We start from the raw sequence: 17,963 nt of genomic DNA on the forward strand, positions 1-17,963 counted from the left end.
AATACAAACGTGTCCCAGGTCATGAGGATACCATGTGACTTCTGTTTCAGGGTTCATTCCCACTTCAAGACACTAAGAAGAGAGAGAGAGAGAGCCCCTTTGTCCCTTAGAGTGGGGTCAGCCCGCCGCGACCCCGTTCTCCTGCTTCGCCACAGTGGTGCTGGGTGTTCAAATGAATCACACTCTCAACCCAACCCCACCAAGAGTCCTCAGAGACGTCAGACCCAGTGTTGAACCTGCACCCGGTCAGTTCCACCCATGAGTCCACGAACCCATCAACAGATACACACCAGAGGAGAACAGCACAGCCAGATGTGGCGTTTCCAAAACATCTGTGATTTTATCGCCAAAATGCCAGATTACTCAAGTGAAAAGGGAGCCTGTTCTGATGCTGTGTCATCAAATAGTGGCGCTGTATCAGGCCTCAGCGTGTGCTGCTGACCTGCACCGCAGCCTGGCGTCTGAAACGCTGCAGGCTGTCAATTAACACACTTGGTGAGAAAAAGCTGCTGTTTCACAAGCTGGCGGCGGCGTCAAAGAGCGAGAGAGAGAGAGCGAGAGAGAGAAAGAGAGACAGAGAGAGAGACAGAGAGAGAGACGCAGCTTCTCACTGCTACAAAAGACTCAAAATAACCCTCGAACTGATCCTACGATTGATCCCAGGGATAATTTTACCATCACACTCACCCGATTCCAATCAGAGCTGGACATGATGACGCACAGTCAGGAATACGAACCCGCCACTGTCGAGCCTGGAAGCAAAGTTTTCTGTTTTCTCCAGCAGACTTTTGTCTGCAGGCCCGGTTATAAATAGATCAGAGCCTGAACCTGGTGTGAAGAGAACCAGGAGCGAAATGTAACTCCTGCAGTGACACAAATCTTTTCAATCTTTCAATCTCTTGCAGCAGGTATATGAATATAACATTTCTGTCCCTCACACAGTAATAATGGCCCAGAATATGCTGAAGTTACAGCTCAGGAAAAACAGTGAATTCGATATTTGCCACTTCTGCCGAGGAGGTTCTGTGTCTGTTTGCAGGATTCCACAAAACTAGAGGAGGGACGGGAGGCCGCACGGATCAAATTTAACATCCAGATTAAATGAGTCACTGATGATGAGCATGGCCACTCTGCTATTCTCGCCTTTACGGCTCTTTGTAGAACAGCTTCGGGTCCTCGGGAGGATCTAAATACACCCAACCTGGGGGTGTGGCTTTACTCTGTAATTTTCATTGCTTTAGATTCTCTAGACTGGTCTCAACCACCGGCAGGATGCAGTTGATTACTGGTATATTCCTCGAGTCCTGGTGAAATGGTTCCAAGAAGAAATCTACTCGATCATATTCTGATCGATCTTTGATGTCACGGAGAATTTAGTTGAAGCAATAGATTTGAAGAAGAGGGATAACAACTGTGAAGAACATGTGAATAAGTTTGAACAATTATATGTTCATAATAAATGTCAATAGGCCCACTTCCTCTTTCCAAACAGAGGCTGTGTTCTAAGTTCTGAGGAGGGTTTTTGTTTTTTAGCGGTTAACTTCATTTCAACAGATACCAAACCAGATGGATCATGTGACTCTGCTCCGCTGTCGGTGTTGTTGTGAATATCACCTGGCAAACAGATTTCAAAATGTGACGATTACTTTTCCATCCGTCCTGCGATTCGGATCAACAAAATCGTGACTGATGAGTGACGCCGTTCACCTTTGTGATTGTGTTGTTGGGTGATGTCCTGCAAGGCCTCGCATGTTTCACGACTGAGTAAAAACACTTGTTTCAAACAGCTTCTACAAATGTTTGTTCTTCAAGTCTGACCTCTTTTAGGTAGTTCTGCTGTTCACGTGTGGACCCACAACAAACAGGCACTCTTTTGTGTTGTTGTAAAACTCTGTGAGAAGGAGAAAAGTGTCAGCATGCCGAGGGACGCGTGCCCCCGCGTGCTGATTCCTCATCGTTTTGTTGTTCTTTCAGGTTGCAGTGTTAACAGACTCAACCCCCCCCCCCCAACCCCCCTGGAAACTGATCATTATAGAAAGTTTATAAAAGTCACAAAAACTTCTTAGACTTGTTTTGAGTCAGGACACAATGAGAAATGACTTTCATATCAGAAGTGACATTCATGTGACCCCGTCAGGGTCTTGAGACGCCGTTTAGGGAATATTAGCATACATGTAGTAGGAGGAGCATGTTGCACACCTGTCCTTGCACGAGCAAATTCGTGATTTACATCCAACTTCCTGCCAACAGTTTCAAATAGGATCCCTTTGTAAGTCCACTTAGGTACCTAAACTCAGACGTAAGTGCCCGTATTAACAGAAGGGGGCATCACACCCACCGCCTCCCACCACCACCTACTTAAACTTCCTTATCAGGGCTGCAGAACGCTTTGCTCTTTCCTGGTTCATCTTCAGTCCCTGGTCCTCACGCCTGCTCACCGCATTGGTTCTTTCTGCAAGCACCGAATGAGTGCATTAGAGGTCGTCACCTTCTCCCACCTGGAGAGTCCCACAGATGCAGCAGGTAACTCAGCTTCACTTCTCCGATTTGTTTATGACGCCGGTGTTTTTGGTGCTGATGAGCGGTATAAAATAATGTCTTCTCGATCGGGTTCATGTCCATGTCATGACGGTTGGACCTCAACCAAAGTCTGGAGCTTTCCCGCAGGCTGACTGCCACCGTGGCTTCAGGGACGGCTCATCCCAAGAGTCAGGCTTTCAGCTCCTCCCGTGTGCAACCCACATGTCCGCCATCTTTTTCTAAACATGCGTTCCATCAAAATACAAGCCCTACGGGTCCTCCACCAGGTTCTACAGTTAAATCCTCTTCTGTTCGACCCCTTCCTCCTCATCAGCCTCCCCCCCACCCCAGGCCAGTCTTCTAGTTGGGGGGCGGGGGGGCTCGTGCCGCTAGAGAGCTGTAATCTGAGTCAGTTCTGTGTTGGAGTTCCCTGTCCCCGGAGTCTCTCCCTTCTGTGGGGGCTCCACCCCCACCAAGGGGAGCTCCACGCCTAGTCATGCTGGATTAGGCGTCCCTCCCCCGGGCCCTCCACCGTCGCCGGTCTTGCAGCTGTAGGCTGCTGCCACCTCCCTAGCAATGCTCCTCATCCTGCCTGACTGCTGGGTGTCCAGGCGGAAGGGTGAAGGGTTGCAGAATTCCCGGAAGCAGCGCTTGAAGTTCTCATCCAGGAAGGCGTAGAGCACCGGGTTCAAGCTGCTGTTGACGTAGCCCAGCGCGATGCAGAAGTGCATCAGCACCAACGTGGACAAGCTGCTCAGGTTGAAGCCCAGGGACTGAGCCAGGACCATGATCTGGATGGGGGTCCAACACACCACGAAGACAGCCACCACCACCAGTACCATCCTGGTGATGCGGCGGAGGTTACGGTCTTTTTCCTTGGAGCCGGACAGAATGCGAACGCTGCGCAGTCGCTTGACCATCAGGCTGTAGCAGATGCTGATGATGGCCACAGGGATAAGGAAAGAGAAGAGGAAGACGCAGGTGCCAAAGACCGGATCCCAGTGGCTCCTGGGTTCGGGTAAAACGACGATGCACTCCACGCCTGGAAGCATTTAAGGAGACGAGGAGACACAATATGTTAAATATGTTGGAGAAAGACAAATGAATGACAACCTGACAACAACAAGCAGCCTAGACAGGACACAGAAATGGGCCGGAGCTCAGAGCCTGATCAGACCTACGCTCTGCTTGACGATTGTTAAAATACTGCTGATTTCTCATCTTTTACAAAGCAGCAACTGAAAAAGCAGAACGAAATATTTTTTCTAAAAAGAAAAAAAAATGCCGGCGTATCTGAATAATGTCAGTGAATAATGCATATTAGCCTGTCACGCTAATGTCAATTGAAAGACAGACACAGAGATGACAAGATAGGGACAAGTCATGTGTAGAAGGACACGATGACGAAGGTAGAAGAGACGTGAGGGATCAAGACGGCTCATCATGCCCTGAAGGAGGAGAGGATGCTGGAGGACAGAGGATGGGCAAAGACATGATTCTGGAAGTGGAGAGAGAAAAGTAAAGGGAGATAAAATACTGCATTTAGGAAGCGCTCCAGCCATCGCCGGTGATGCTCACAGTCTGCTCGCTATTGCTGGCTGCCAGCCTGTCAGGAGAGGAGAATCCGACCCTAAACGGGCTGATTATCCTCCACTGAGCATCAACAATTATGGAGGTGAGATACATGGGAATTACAAAGAGGATATTTAATATTCAAGGCCATTAGATTCAGAATAATGCATACAAATAGGAACTGGAAGATACAAATACTGCGATAAACCCAGGCCCCACCCTCTTTCTGGGCAGGGCCCACACCAAGTGTCAGTGCATTTGCAGTTACCGTGACCATTAGAATGGATGATGACGGAATACAGAATCACAAAAACCTCCCTGTTCAACCTCAGTCCATGAGAGAGAAACACCCTCCTGATAGGTTCCTCCACATTCGCCCAAAAGAGATCAGAAGGAACAGAACCCCCCCCCCCCCAAACTTCGTCATCGGATTTCTGAGGAGCGCCGTGTTTACCGATGAGCTCATCATGTTGGTGTCAGGTGGCGCCTCCTGCACACCGGCACATTTCAGCTCTGCTTAGATTAGTGTGTGATGAAGAGGTCATACGGCCTCATCTTCCACTCCACCTCCGATGAGTGGGAACGACATCAATGAACACCCACTATGAAGTCTACTGAATTCATGGCTTTACAGTGTAAATGGGTTCAAACATCCCACTCTTCCTCTCAGGTTGCTGCTTCATGCGCAGGCGATGACTCACAGGTCTGCCGTGGTCGCTTGGGAAAACTCAGTACATTCAACAGATATAAACAATTCTTCAAACCCAATATTCTGACCTCAGGAGGTCGAAACCATCAAATCGTCTGCAGCAGTCGTTCAATACTTTCTTGCTCAGCCGGAGTGGCAGAGTGAAGAAGAAGAAGAAGAAGAAGAAGAAGAAGAAGAAGACAGAAAAATCATCCCAACTGCTGAAAATCTCGTAGCTGAAGCCCCAACAAGCGGTCGAAATTGTTGCTGATTGACTGCTGACGCGGACCCTGAGGATATGGTAGCAGAGACCAGCGAGGCCATTCTCCCACGAGCACAGCTGGGGATCCACCAGTGTTAAATAGTTGTTTCTCCAAGTTAAGGCTGGTATGGTCAGCTAGCTTAGCCTCTGGTCCCCACAGCTCCACCTGCTGTAAGGGCCGCTTATCCTCTGCTTCTGCCTCCCAGACCAACGTGGCTTCATGATAACTACCAGCTTGTTTAGACCTGGCTGTAAATTGTGTCCAGATTACATCTGAGTTTGATCCGGCCTGATTTCACCTGCAGGAACTGTTAGCTTGTATGCTTTTGTTGGAAAGGTGGAAAGCGGGCGATCTTGCTAACTGGCTAATAGCTGCTAGCTCACTGGCTTGTTTTCCCTGATACAGTTTTGCTTAAATTGACAAAATAATAAAGATAAAAAAAAGCAAGTTCCTAATGGTTCTGATGGTCCTATTACTAAGTAATAAAGCCCTAAACCCTTCGGAATATTTGGTTGTACTTTATGACCCTCATCTCTTCTGTTACTGTGAAAAACATGGAGTTTGAAACTGAGTCTTCATGTTTTGTTTTCTGTTTTCAAGGAATTATTCCTGATTGTTTATGGTGCAGTGGTTCTGGGTCCACATCACATATAAATACAGTGTTTTAAGGTTTGAATTGAATCCTTAACTCTGGTTTGCACCAATGGGACGATTCATCAGGGTACGCAGGGTAAAACCGACTGCATAACTAGTGGGAACGGTGCTGGATCCAACAAAGAGGAATAGGAGCTGTTGATCTATTATTCCATTTGGTGGATGCTTTGCCGCGCTGCATCTCCCAGGGCCATGGGTGCACATTATTTATAGTGTGTGGGTGTCCCCAGTAAAAATGGAAGCCATATTCCTGGCTCTATTACTGCCACGCTCCAGCCATTGATCAAAAACACAGTACGAGCGGCTATGAAAGGACTGGAATAGTAATAACCTGCTTGATAGCACAATGAAGTTTATGTGTTTTATAAAAGAAACGCTGCGAATGCTCCCTGTGGACCAGAGTGGTGGAATCAAACATCTGGCAGGTTTTCCCACTGATGTAAAGAAATACCTCGGAAAAATGGAATAGTGTTGTGGCATGATGAGCATTGGTACCACTGGAGAAAAGCAACGTTTCACTGATGTAGCTGCAATGTAAAGAGTGTTGTGAAACGGCGCGGACGGTCTTCTCTTCCTGCTGTCGTTTGACCTTCCCCGTGTCAGACATCTTCCTCTTCAGGTAACCGCTTCATCTCTGTCTCTTTTTCTCTGTTTGTCAGACGTACTGACATTTCTGACTGCGAGCCTTGCAGACGCTTCAATTTATTATCTACGATTTCATTCTCCTCTAAGTCAGGCTGACAGCTCGTCAGCGCACTGATAAATAACGCAGCATCCAGACCTCAAAAACAAGAGCTTCAGCTCTGAAAACAGACGAGTCCCGATGCCGACGGACACACAGAGTGTGTATTATCACGCCGTAATGATGCCAGGAAGGTGCCTACTAGTGGGTCAGAAGGTGCGTTGAATAATACCTGAATCAGCAGCACTGACAACAACCTTCCACAACCACCCGAGGTTACTGCCACGCTTACCACGACAATCACACGCTTGATGGAAAATCTATCCAGGCCCCATTTTCCTGATTTCGGGTCAGAATGATTGATTGGGACCAAACTTCCTCTAAGTCCTTCCCCACTGGGCTTTTCTGGAACATTTTCACTAATCTGTCAAGGCTCCCCCAGGCTATTTTGTGCTCTTATTATGAAAGAACTGAAGAAATCACAGGAAAGATCGGAGACCTTTTCATTAAAAAAAAAAAAAACTTTTTTAAAATGAGGGTTTGTCGCACGAAAAACCATCACTTTCAGGCAAAGTTGAGAAAGACTTTATTTTCTACTCATGACATTGACTTGATATATGTATCAATTGGTTATAGGTTCTGTTTCTCACCCTTATATGTCCCCCCCCCCTCATGTAAGAGGCGCAACAGCCTGCTGGTCTGTTTCCTGTGACTGGAGCAAGCAGCCTGCTAGCATACGAGGGTGCTGCGTGTTTAGAGAGGGACATGCAGGACTGCCTTTGTATTTGATCTGACAAATATACGGAGCAGTGTTCTCCTTCACTCTGAGTGTCTCATTATCCCCTGTTTGTTCTGTACGTTCTTCATGTGGGCTGAGTGTTAATCTCTCCTATTGCGCAGCGCAAAATATGAATTTCCTCTCATTTATATTTAGCTGAATGTAACTAAATAACAGGAGTTTTTCTAAATGGGTGAGTAATCATCTCCACTTTAACAACAAAGCAACATTAAGCATCTTTGCAGCTCTCTGCAATATTCATGAGCACGACGCTGCTGCACATCGCAACACACCGTACTTCTTCACATGCCCTCCTACGCGTGCGGGAGCTGCTCATGCTCCCTGTGAGCCTTGACTCCAAGACACTTCATTTTAATTGGCTGATGCGTTAAAGCTCCCACTAGTAGAAACGCAGACGAACATACATGGAGTTATATCCGACAACATCAAATGCACGCAATCCTTGCCGTTGCAACAACTCAGTTCTGAGTCCGACAGGTGGGGATCTCAGAAGTGGGATTTGTTGCTGCTACGGCGAAGCTTCGAGAGGCTGCGCTGTGAGAAAAGGTCAAGCCGCAATCGCTTGATATAACTCAACATTTCAAAATATATCACCTTTTCAAATGTTAATGGATGCCCCCCCCACGCGCACACACACACGCGTGCGCACACACACACATGCGCGCACACACACACGCACGCGCACACAAACACACACACACGCGCGCGCACACACACACACACGCACACGCCCAGTGTCAATCCACGCCGCCGTTGCCCAGTAGTCCAACTGTGCGGTGAAATGAAATACCTCTTTTACCTCACATTAACCCTCAATCATTCAGGCGTGATGTCAAACAAGGTCACATCATCGTCATCATCATCATCATCATCTTCATCTTCATCATCATTGTGTTGGAGGAAATTGTGATGCAGCTTTGTTACCACAACCAACGATGTTCTTCCCTCTCAGGCGAGGTCATTTCCTCCGTCTTCAATATTCAAATGTCAAAATCCTCCGGCGGCGCATCAACATTTCCTGCAGAGGCATCACATGATGTTTGAGCCTGGTCTGGTTAAACACCAGCTGCTGAATCATGTGACAGTGTCTAGGTTTTCTCTCTCTTTTTAAGTTAGGATGTCACCATCACATCCACAACAATCCTTGAACCTTCTGATTGTGGTTGGAGTTTGGTTCATGGTCTCCTCCGCCCCTGAACTTCATGTAGCATTGAAGAGGAAATATTAAACATTTCTCTTTCCATTTCCATTTCCTCTCTCAACACCTTTTCTTTCGTCTTTTATCGGGGATCTCTGTCCCGTCCTGGTTGTCATTTCTGCAGTGAACGATTCTCTACCACTGATTTTCTTCTCCAGGTTGGGTCGCTCACACGTTTCGTTTTCTCTTTCTGTTCATTTCAACTGGACATCTCAATGCTCATGAACCCCCCTCTTTTCTTTTGTCCCCTCATTCTACCCCTTCACCCTTTCTTCTCTGTCCCTTCATCCGATCTTTCTCATTTCATTGTTTCCATGTTTTTGTTTTTTTTGGGAGGGGGTGGTTGGGTTAGGTATTAGGTAACCCTTTTGGGTTAGGCCTGGAGCCAGTTGTTCATACATGCTTGTCTGACATGAGGAGCATCTCGCTGCGTCCATGTTAGCGCCCGTAGCTGCAGGCTGGCAAAAGGCGCCGCTGTAATCTGTAAACCAGGTCTAGTCTTGTTTACTGGGTGAATATTCCACCTCCGACACTGTCAGCCTGACCACGAGCTACCTGGGGTTTCCCTTCATCAGCAGCTTACGCAGACCACCAGGAGCTCACCTCAGCTGCACTGATCAGTGAGACACCCGTGTCAGCAGCGGACACCTGAAGTGATATTGATCCGTATTGTTTTGCCCCTCTGAACCCGCCTGTCGCTGTCGTTGATTTGTACAGGGCTGCGGGAGCTTTGAGTCTCCTGTGGCTGTCTAGTGGGATGAGCAGCCAATGACATCTTAATGTCCAATTAAAAACCAACATAATAATTAACAGTTAACCAGTGTGTTTAGCGTTATTTCAGCCTTCCAATCTGTTCATGTTACTATTAGTTGTATTTAGAGCGGAGATGAAAGGCCTTGACTTGGTAGAACTCTTCCTTCTGTGTGTTGCTCCGTGGTGGCACGCAGACTTACATAACTTGAGAATACACATGCTAGTGAGTGTGAGTGTGTGTGTGAGTGTGTGTGTGTGTAAAGTGACAGTGTATGACAGTATTTGTTTAATACATGACACATATGTTACTTTTGTTCATGGAATGTCTCACATTGTAACTTCTGCAGAAACAAAAGAGGACAGAAAGGTTGCATGCACGACTGTCGGAGTGCTGTTGTTGCCTGTTCCCGTCCAATTATTTCCACACACTGGCACCTAAGAGTAGGTTGTGAGTGTGTGTGTGTGTGTGTGTGTGTGTGTGTGTGTGTGTGTGTGTGTGTTGGCTTGTAGTTGGTGTGTCTATCCTTAGGCGATGCAGCAGTTGTCATAAAGGTTTTATCTGCGTGTCAGCAGGGAGGGGGCCTATAACTCTACTGTGCAGCCAAAAACGCCATGATGAAATCTGTTGTCAGGGTAGTGTGGCGACGTCGTCACACTTTTGTTTCTTCATTCAAATAAATCATTTAAACAATGTGACTGTAGTACGAGTTCGGAGGTATCATTGATCCAAGATGGCTGCCCATGTCTGCCAGACCTGCAGAAATATAATAGCTCTGATCATGAATAGTTTTGCATGACGTGATGCGTCACACATCCAGGCAGCACATCTACACGTCCTGAAGGCTGGTGTGTTCTCACGGTCCCCAGTCTGACGACTGGGTGCCTGACAACTGATCCAAGTCTGCCGGGAAGGCCTTTGACTTATTTCCTGCGAGCCTCCTGAAAGGGTTTGTAAAAGCATTTCGGTGACAGCCTTGTAGCTGCTGATTACAGCCTCCTTCCTGCCAACGTGTCCTTGGGCAAGGCTTTTGACCCCAATTACTGAGAGCTGCATGCTGTGACTTTGTCTGCAGCTGTCAGGTTAGGAAGCTGTTTAGAGGAACGGGGAAGGAGACGAGAGGAGGAACCCGATTGGACAAGAGCGACTCTGTTAGCCCCGATGTCCATTGTTGACTTTGCTCTCGGATGGAAAAACAAACCTGCTGGACGGACACAACAGACATGAACTCAAAGTTTAATGACAGGAAGTGACGTAGAAGAAAAGCAGGTCCTAAAGTGAATGTTTATAAGATACAATTTGACAAAACAGTTAACCAATATGACTTATCACTTATTTTGTATCTTGTTTTATATAGATTCACTATTTTCATTAAAAAAAAACTTTCACGTGGATGAAAGGATGATAAATAAAATGAAAATGTGACTCAGATGTTGTGAATGTTGAAATGAGAGAAACTGGCAGAGGGATGAGGGAGATGGAATCAACCCCTTGACTGGAAAAGGCAAAACAAACGTCAACAAGAGTGAAATGAAAAATGGTGGAAAGTTCAGATATAAAATCGGTGAGATGATAACGCGGGGGGGGGGGGGAGATTTAGATAAGAGGAAAAAATATAATACAATGAGAAATGTAAACAAAAGGTGAGAATGGAATTCTTGGCAGAAGCAGGAAGACGACAGGAGCGAACCTGAGATGGAGTGGAGGGAAGCGACGCGGGGGAGCCCAGAGAATTCTGCAGAAGCTCAGCTGCCGAGTGGACTAATAAAAATGATTACAGGATTAGGCCGTCGCTGCAGGCTGGGACTGATCAATACCTGACCACTGGACCTCCCCTCCTCCCGCTGGCTACAGCACATTAGTCCAGTTAAGAGCAGAACATCCCAACGACTGGCTACGCGTGGGAACGGGAGCTCAGCCACTGCTTCAGTCATTGATTTCGCTTCTTATCGTGAACGTGACTGAGATTTTTCTCTCTTCGCTTTTTCATAGGCAGGAATTTCACCTAAAGATGAGCCTCAATGAGACTGATGAGGTTATGGTCAGTGTAAACACACAATAGGATCATTATTAGATTTTAGCTGCTGCCAACGCGACGGTGACCCCACCCACTGATCAACAACCCTGGCTGCCTCCTAATGGCGTGACAAGAGTGCGCTCGTTGCCATAGAAACCGAGTATAAATCACAGAATTTTTGCCTCACAAGAGCTGCATCTGGGAGATCTATAAACTCCATCCGTAAGTATGTGATGATACCCAAGCTGCCTGCATCTCCAGATCTGTCCCTCTCTCTCTCACTCACTCACATACACACACACACACACACACACACACACACACACACACACACACACACACACACACACCCTTCCTGCAGTGTCTCTGATGCTCGATGGATAACAGCAGCTTCATTCTCAATCTGAAATGGATTTGTTTCATTTCTCTGTGTAGCTGCTTATCAGTTTTTGGAGAGTGGATCCAGCTGGGCCCTCCTTTATATGCTGGATGAGATGTGTGTGTGTGTGTGTGTGTGTGTGTGTGTGTGTGTGTGTGTGTGTGTGTGTGTGTGTGTGTGTGTGTGTTTCCATAAATCATCTCAGCTCAGGCATACACATATTTTGGATACACACTCATACGTACACAGTCTGTCTGATATTAATGACAGTTGCCATGAAAAACCTGCAGCTGTGTGTGTGTGCATATGTGTGTGTGTGTGTGTGTGTGTGTGTGAGTGATAAAGAGACTTTCCAACAGTTACAGACTTTAATATACTTTAAGTATATTAAAATATAGTGCAGCAGGGTGGAGCAGTGGTCCCCACTGTGGCCCCCAGCAAGAAGGTTGTGGGTGGAGCCCCGGCTGGAGCACGGGGTCTTTCTGGGTGGAGTCTCCATGTTCTCCCTGTTCCTGCTGGGTTCTCTCTGGTACTCCAGCTTCCTCCACAGTCCAAAGACATCAAGAGGGACCAGGTTAATCCAGACTCTAAATTGACCGTAGGCGTGGCTGGGAGAGCCAATGGTTGTCTGTCTCTATGTGTTGGCCCTGCCATGGACTGGTGACCTGTCCAGGGGGACGGCTGCTGGGATAGGCTCCACCCCCACCACCCTCAACAGGAGAAGAGGGGGAAATGGATGGATGGATGATGGATGGATATTAAAGTATATTTGTAGACGGTCCAGCAGAATTTTCATCATCTTCGCATCAGTTCAGAAGATTTAACCCTCTAAGTAACAGTTGTATGGAGTAACATCAGTACAGTAATCGATTACTTTACCTGGGAAGATAACCCATTTGAGAATGGAGAATTTCAGTCGTAGTTTTGCAGTTACTATGTAAGTAACTGGAGTTAAACTGAGTTACCAACCAAAACTTGTGGGTTGTATTTAAAATTCCCTCCCACCACTGCAGCCACTCAATCACTGGAGGAAATATCCAGAGTTTTCCTGCCGCTGCTCTGAAGGCTGAGACGGCAGCGCAGCGGCGGCGCACTTCATTTTGGCTTTCATGACTACACCAAACTCAGTCCACGAGAGTAAAGTGGACATTTCCTGGGAGTCTGAGGGAACTCTCCAAACTGGAAACAGCACAATTAACTGGAAGGAGACATTCTTGGGATGATCCTGATGGGGACAGCGGAGGAAGGACCGAGGGTGACCAGCGCCGACAGAAGCACTCCAGATGAAGGTGCTCTGGAGCTGCTTGAGCCTCCAGGAGTGAGGAGGCTGACGGCAGAGTGCTGGTGAAGATATGCGGCCTCTGCAACAGTGGAATCATAGTGTTGCCATGGAGACCAGCTTCATGTGTACAGTCGGCCTGCTAATCCATGTAACTCATTACTTGTAAACAGACAGTAACCAGAGTTGGTGATTACCACGCACCTCGTGATATCACCATTCCTGCACGTATGATATTTGTCACCATCAACATGGGGATATTTTGCCATACGGCTGTTTTTTGCACAGTCCTGAGAGTAATTGGTATTTTTTAAGTGGATTCCATGATAAGACTTCCGTGCCCAACAGTATGCAACACTGCGTGCATCGTTGCTGCTGGTGGAGTCGCGGCTACTGGGTGTTACACACAGGCTGGTCCTCAGACTGCAGGAGGTCCAGCACAGCATCGGTCCTGGACAGACAGAGCTGAGAGCTGGGGGGGTCCTGGTTTCACTGGCAGGTCTTGAAGCTTGTTTTGTCATTGAAGCCTGATTTAATAACCATCATAAAAGCAAGGACGATGCACCCTTCTTCTTCTCACCGCGAATAAATCTCATCAGTTTTCTCATCAAATCCAGAATTAAACTCCCGGCTATGTAACATTAACGCTGCACAAGAGGGACTCTGATAGCTCCTCCTCTCTCCTACGCCGCGTGTTTGTAGTTGAGCTTTCATGATCATTACTCCATGTTTCTTCTATCTTTATAAATAAATGTTAATCAGAAGATTGAATGACAGAAGCATTCAAACACTATTAGAAGACAAACAAGGTGCTAACTCTTCTCCACGCATTCTCAAAACGTGCATTCGCAGAAATGTATTGATTACCTCGACTAATTCTTTGCAGCGATTGTACGACACCAGGCGTGAAGCATCGTCCTGGTCGATACAGCAACGGAAAATGTTAGCAAACAATAACAAGGTGGCGCGTAAAGACCGGAACCTGCGGACCAGAACCAGCACCAGCAGTCACGGGGGGGCCAGCAACGTGTCATGAGGGAGATGGACGGAGCACTAAAGGTGAGGCTTGATGACACGAGCAGGAAGTAGATAAAGACAGGGGGTCTGCATGTTCTCCTCTCTGAGCGCGTCAGCAGGGACCAACACAGACGCTCAGAACCACTCTGACATGAAAACGTGGAGGCAGACAGAGACTTATGACGTGACCAGAACAACTACTGGTACTGCTGCATCATGTACACAAGTACTGGCAGCTTATTTCACAGCGGCGGCATGATACCATGAGGACCGATCTGATGCTCCCTTCCTTGTTTGTCTGCATCTGTGCATTTTTTTTATTTTGTTGTTTAAAAGTGCTTTATCAATACAGCTTGATTGATTGGTTGACTGATCAACTGATTGATTGGACACACAACAGTGACGTGTGTCGTTCCTGGTTCAGACTCACCAGCGTTAGAGATGTGTTGTCAAACCGATTAGAGTCTTGTTTTGTTAACTATACTTGTTGAGAAAGTGTAGTTATGGATTTGTTGATTTAACGGAGGTGTATTTTCCCTCCTAATATTAATAGGAATGTGTTTTATTCCGTCATAAAACCTCCTGATCCATCAGGATAAGTGGCTTTACTCCAGACTGCACCTTTAATTTGACCCGTTTCAATCATTTTGTTTTCCACCCAGTGGGAGACGCAGCACTACTGACTAATTGGTTGAGCAACAGAACAATCATTTTGGAGCGTTCTATTTTGCAAGATACTGTACACCAGTGTGTCAGCGCCAACCTGAGACCGAGCATCATGAGTCAGTACACACACACACACACACACACACACACACACACACACACACACACACACACACACACCATGAGTCTTTGTACTTGGCCATCACATCAGCCCATTAGTGAGATGCTGTGCAACAAAAGCCATAAAAACAGGAACGGCGACAACACTGGTAAACATGTTCACTCCCATCACCTCCCCAGAGCCCCGAGCCTGAAACCTGCAGCAGCTCCAAACACGGGAGGCTCTTCTCTCCCTCTGTCCTCAGCAGCAGATTAGAAAATATGTCAGTAAAAGCTGCTCCACAATTGTTCTGCATATTAATTACATATTAAAGCTCCACAGTCACATGTGTCATGCGGGTGGAAGGAAAGCATAATGTTAATATGTACTGTGTTTGTATTAAACTGTGTATGCTGATGGAGCGTGTGTGTGTGTGTGTGTGTGTGTGTGTGTGTGTGTGTGTGTGTGTGTGTGTGTGTGTGTGTGTGTGTTGCAGTCACTATGCAAACCACTGACACAGACAATCAAAAAATATATATTTCATACCAACGTAGAGCAGGAATGTGGGTGACAGATGATTCGGCTCATTGGAGGCTTTTCTTAATGAGTCGGCTCTGATGTAAATATCAATTAATTCAAAGCCCAAAGTCAATCAGGTCGACGGTCGGAGCCGACTTACTGTTATGCTCTTGCTCCTCCTCCACGTTTCCCATGACCATGGCCGGGACACCAAACGCGGAGGCCAACACCCACACGCAGATATTCACCACCTGAGGGTCAAGCAGAGGACTCTCAGAGTTCATCAGCGTGCTGCATTCTCCGCCACACAAACGAGCTGACATGTGATAACGAGTCAGAAGAATTAACGTTGCCATGTTTGATTGCGCACTTTCCTGGGGCTCATATCTCTCCATCTGCACACGCATCCTGAGAAGAAGCCATGACGCGCAGTTTGAGCGCTGCTGTCAAACTCCAGCTGTGTGAGGACCTGCTTTAACACAGGCCGGGGGGTTCTGTTTGGTTGCTGTTCTGCCCAAAGCACCAGACCGAAACCACAAACTCCCTCCTGGCAACAGGCTCAGCTCTCCTTCAGATGGAACCCTGGTGCTGAATTCTGGTCATTTGACATCATAATCTACACTCAATCAAGTGTCAGCACCTACGGACGTTGGTGGCACGCTGGGAATTATTTTTCGGGGTGAATATTTCTTTGAGTCATGGGTCACATTTGTGCAGTGATGCTTTGCTTTGATGTGATGTGAATCTGTGGTTTGTCTGTGAAAATGACTTCATGTGCAGCCTCCTGTCGGAGGGCGTTTCGCTGACACAACGCTCCACCGAGCTGGCGACCGCTGACATCTGATCCGCCGTGACTTCTGAAAGAGATGAATCGCTCGCTCTCAAACAGAATGGTTTACCTTGGCCTTGTGAGGGGTCCTCATGTCCAGCGCTTTGACAGGGTGGCAGACGGCCACGTACCTGTCCATGCTCATCACAGTCAAGGTGAACGTGCTGGTGAACATGTTGTAGTAGTCGATGGACACAACCGCCTTGCACAGAGCGTTTCCGAACGGCCAGAATCCCAGAAACACGTCAGTGCCCTGGAAACATCCACAAACCAAAGGAACAACACGGCTGAAGGGAGACTAGAGAGACGCGTCGCCTCTGAAATATATCTGTGTTCATTTAATAATTAACAGCAGAAACAAATCAGGGAAGAGAAGCATGAAAGTGAAAAAAACCCTGTTCTCACTCTGAGTAACCCATCGGCTCAAGTAGACATTTTTAGAAGTTACGTTGCAAACAAATTCATCGACTGGCAAGTTTAAGTTCAAGGAGGCTTAAAAACTTGGAAGCTTTTGGAGGATGAACTTCCCTTCGTACCTGGTCGAGGTGCTCGTGTGTCTACATGAGTGGAAACATAAGAGGCTTCATCTGCACCCCTCAGTGCCAGCGTTCATCTACGTCATTGTCACGAGGGAAACGCGCTTCTGGAGGCGGAGTGTTGTGGAGGTGCAGATTCCTACCTGGAAAGGTAACGTCGCCAGGAACAAAGAGTCAGCCAGCGCCAGGTTGAAGATGTAGATGTTGGTGGCCGTCTTCATCTTTGTGTATCTACAGAGAGAAGACGCAGAAACCTGAGATGACCTTCTTGTCGTCCACACACACACACACACACACACACACACACACACACACACACACACCTGACTCAAACACATGCTGTGTGTGACTGAAACATTAATCTTCCAATGACCATAACATTTTCGACTCCAAATTCTGCATTTTGGTTTGATGTTTCCATGAAGTTGCCCACGGCCACCAGAACGTTCCCAGTCCTGCTGGACTTCTGTGCCAAATCCCAAGAGGTTCTCTCACAGCATACATATGAGGTGATGGTAGGTTGCCCTTTGACCTATGACCTCCAACATCTTCCCGGTTCATCCTCATGGTGCGATGGATGTTTGTGCCGGTGTAAACGGACGCTACCACGCCGGCGACGGCCATCAAGCTCATGAAGTCATTTATTCCTGTCAACTCTGCATGAAACATTTTCAGCGCTTGGACTTTCGCCTGAGTAAAACTTCTCAAAGACACATTGCAGCCAAAGCCCCCCCACCCCCCACTCAGCTTGGCCTCAGGCTTCTCTGCACTTTTTTCCTCAACACATCCCCTTCTTTCTTTGTTTCTCTGTCTCTGCCTCTTTTTCTTCTTGTCCTCTTTTTTTCTCCCCCGTCCTTTCCAATTTTGGATGACGTTCACCGTACACAACCCATCTCTCCTATTTTAGATCTCTCACTCTTCTATTCCCTCACATCTCAGCATCCTTCACTCCTTTATCCCTTCATCCCTCTCATTACCTTCCTCTTCGCTTGTTATCTGTCTCCAAGCTCCTTCTGTTTGTCTCTTTGCTGCTTATTTCTCTCATCCTTCCAGCCTTTGTGCCTATGACAGCTGCAAGGGTTTTTTTTTCTTAAAAAAAAGATATTTTCAAGATTTCTTATACTTTCATGATGAAAATAAAAGTAAGGCTTAACAAACAAGACAAAAAGATAATGAACACTCCAGAGCAGAAGCTGAATCTGAAGCTTTCATAACCCAGATCAGCTCAAATGTTTATCTATTTGTGCGTTTAAAAAGCAGCAATTACAGCAGTTTGAAACGACACCTGAGGCCATTCATCAGCTGCGCGTTTGCCTGGAGAAAAATGAAAATACTGCTTTTTAAATGCTGCCCCCCTGCTGTTGTCAACAGGCTTCAATGTGAAAAGCACCTTCACACTGGCGTTCAAAGGAACTGAGATGACGAGCGAAGGCGCAGCGGAGGGATGCAGCGAAGTACCCGCACTGGAAGGAATACTGTAGTACTACGGAAGAA

The 17,963-nt window shown here is 47.1% G+C and overlaps 1 protein-coding gene across 2 annotated transcripts in view; it reads right to left on the reverse strand.

The window, feature by feature from the left end:
* Positions 1-2,019: 2,019 nt before the first annotated feature.
* The window catches only part of oprl1 (opiate receptor-like 1), a 62,619-nt gene continuing 46,675 nt past the window's right edge, over positions 2,020-17,963 (reverse strand). For both annotated transcript variants that reach the window (XM_086213083.1, XM_086213082.1), the window contains 4 exons: positions 16,613-16,700; positions 16,004-16,186; positions 15,265-15,355; positions 2,020-3,562 (listed from right to left, as the gene is read on the reverse strand). In XM_086213083.1, the coding sequence (XP_086069209.1) occupies positions 3,015-3,562; positions 15,265-15,355; positions 16,004-16,186; positions 16,613-16,690 (900 nt within the window). In that variant the 5' untranslated portion in view covers positions 16,691-16,700 and the 3' untranslated portion in view covers positions 2,020-3,014. The remainder of the gene's footprint in view (positions 3,563-15,264; positions 15,356-16,003; positions 16,187-16,612; positions 16,701-17,963) is intronic.

This window comes from Aulostomus chinensis, chromosome 9 (assembly GCF_037954235.1).
Source record: "Aulostomus chinensis isolate RoL2024-O1b breed Wild chromosome 9, RoL_Achi_v1.0, whole genome shotgun sequence".
Lineage (NCBI taxonomy): Eukaryota > Metazoa > Chordata > Actinopteri > Syngnathiformes > Aulostomidae > Aulostomus > Aulostomus chinensis.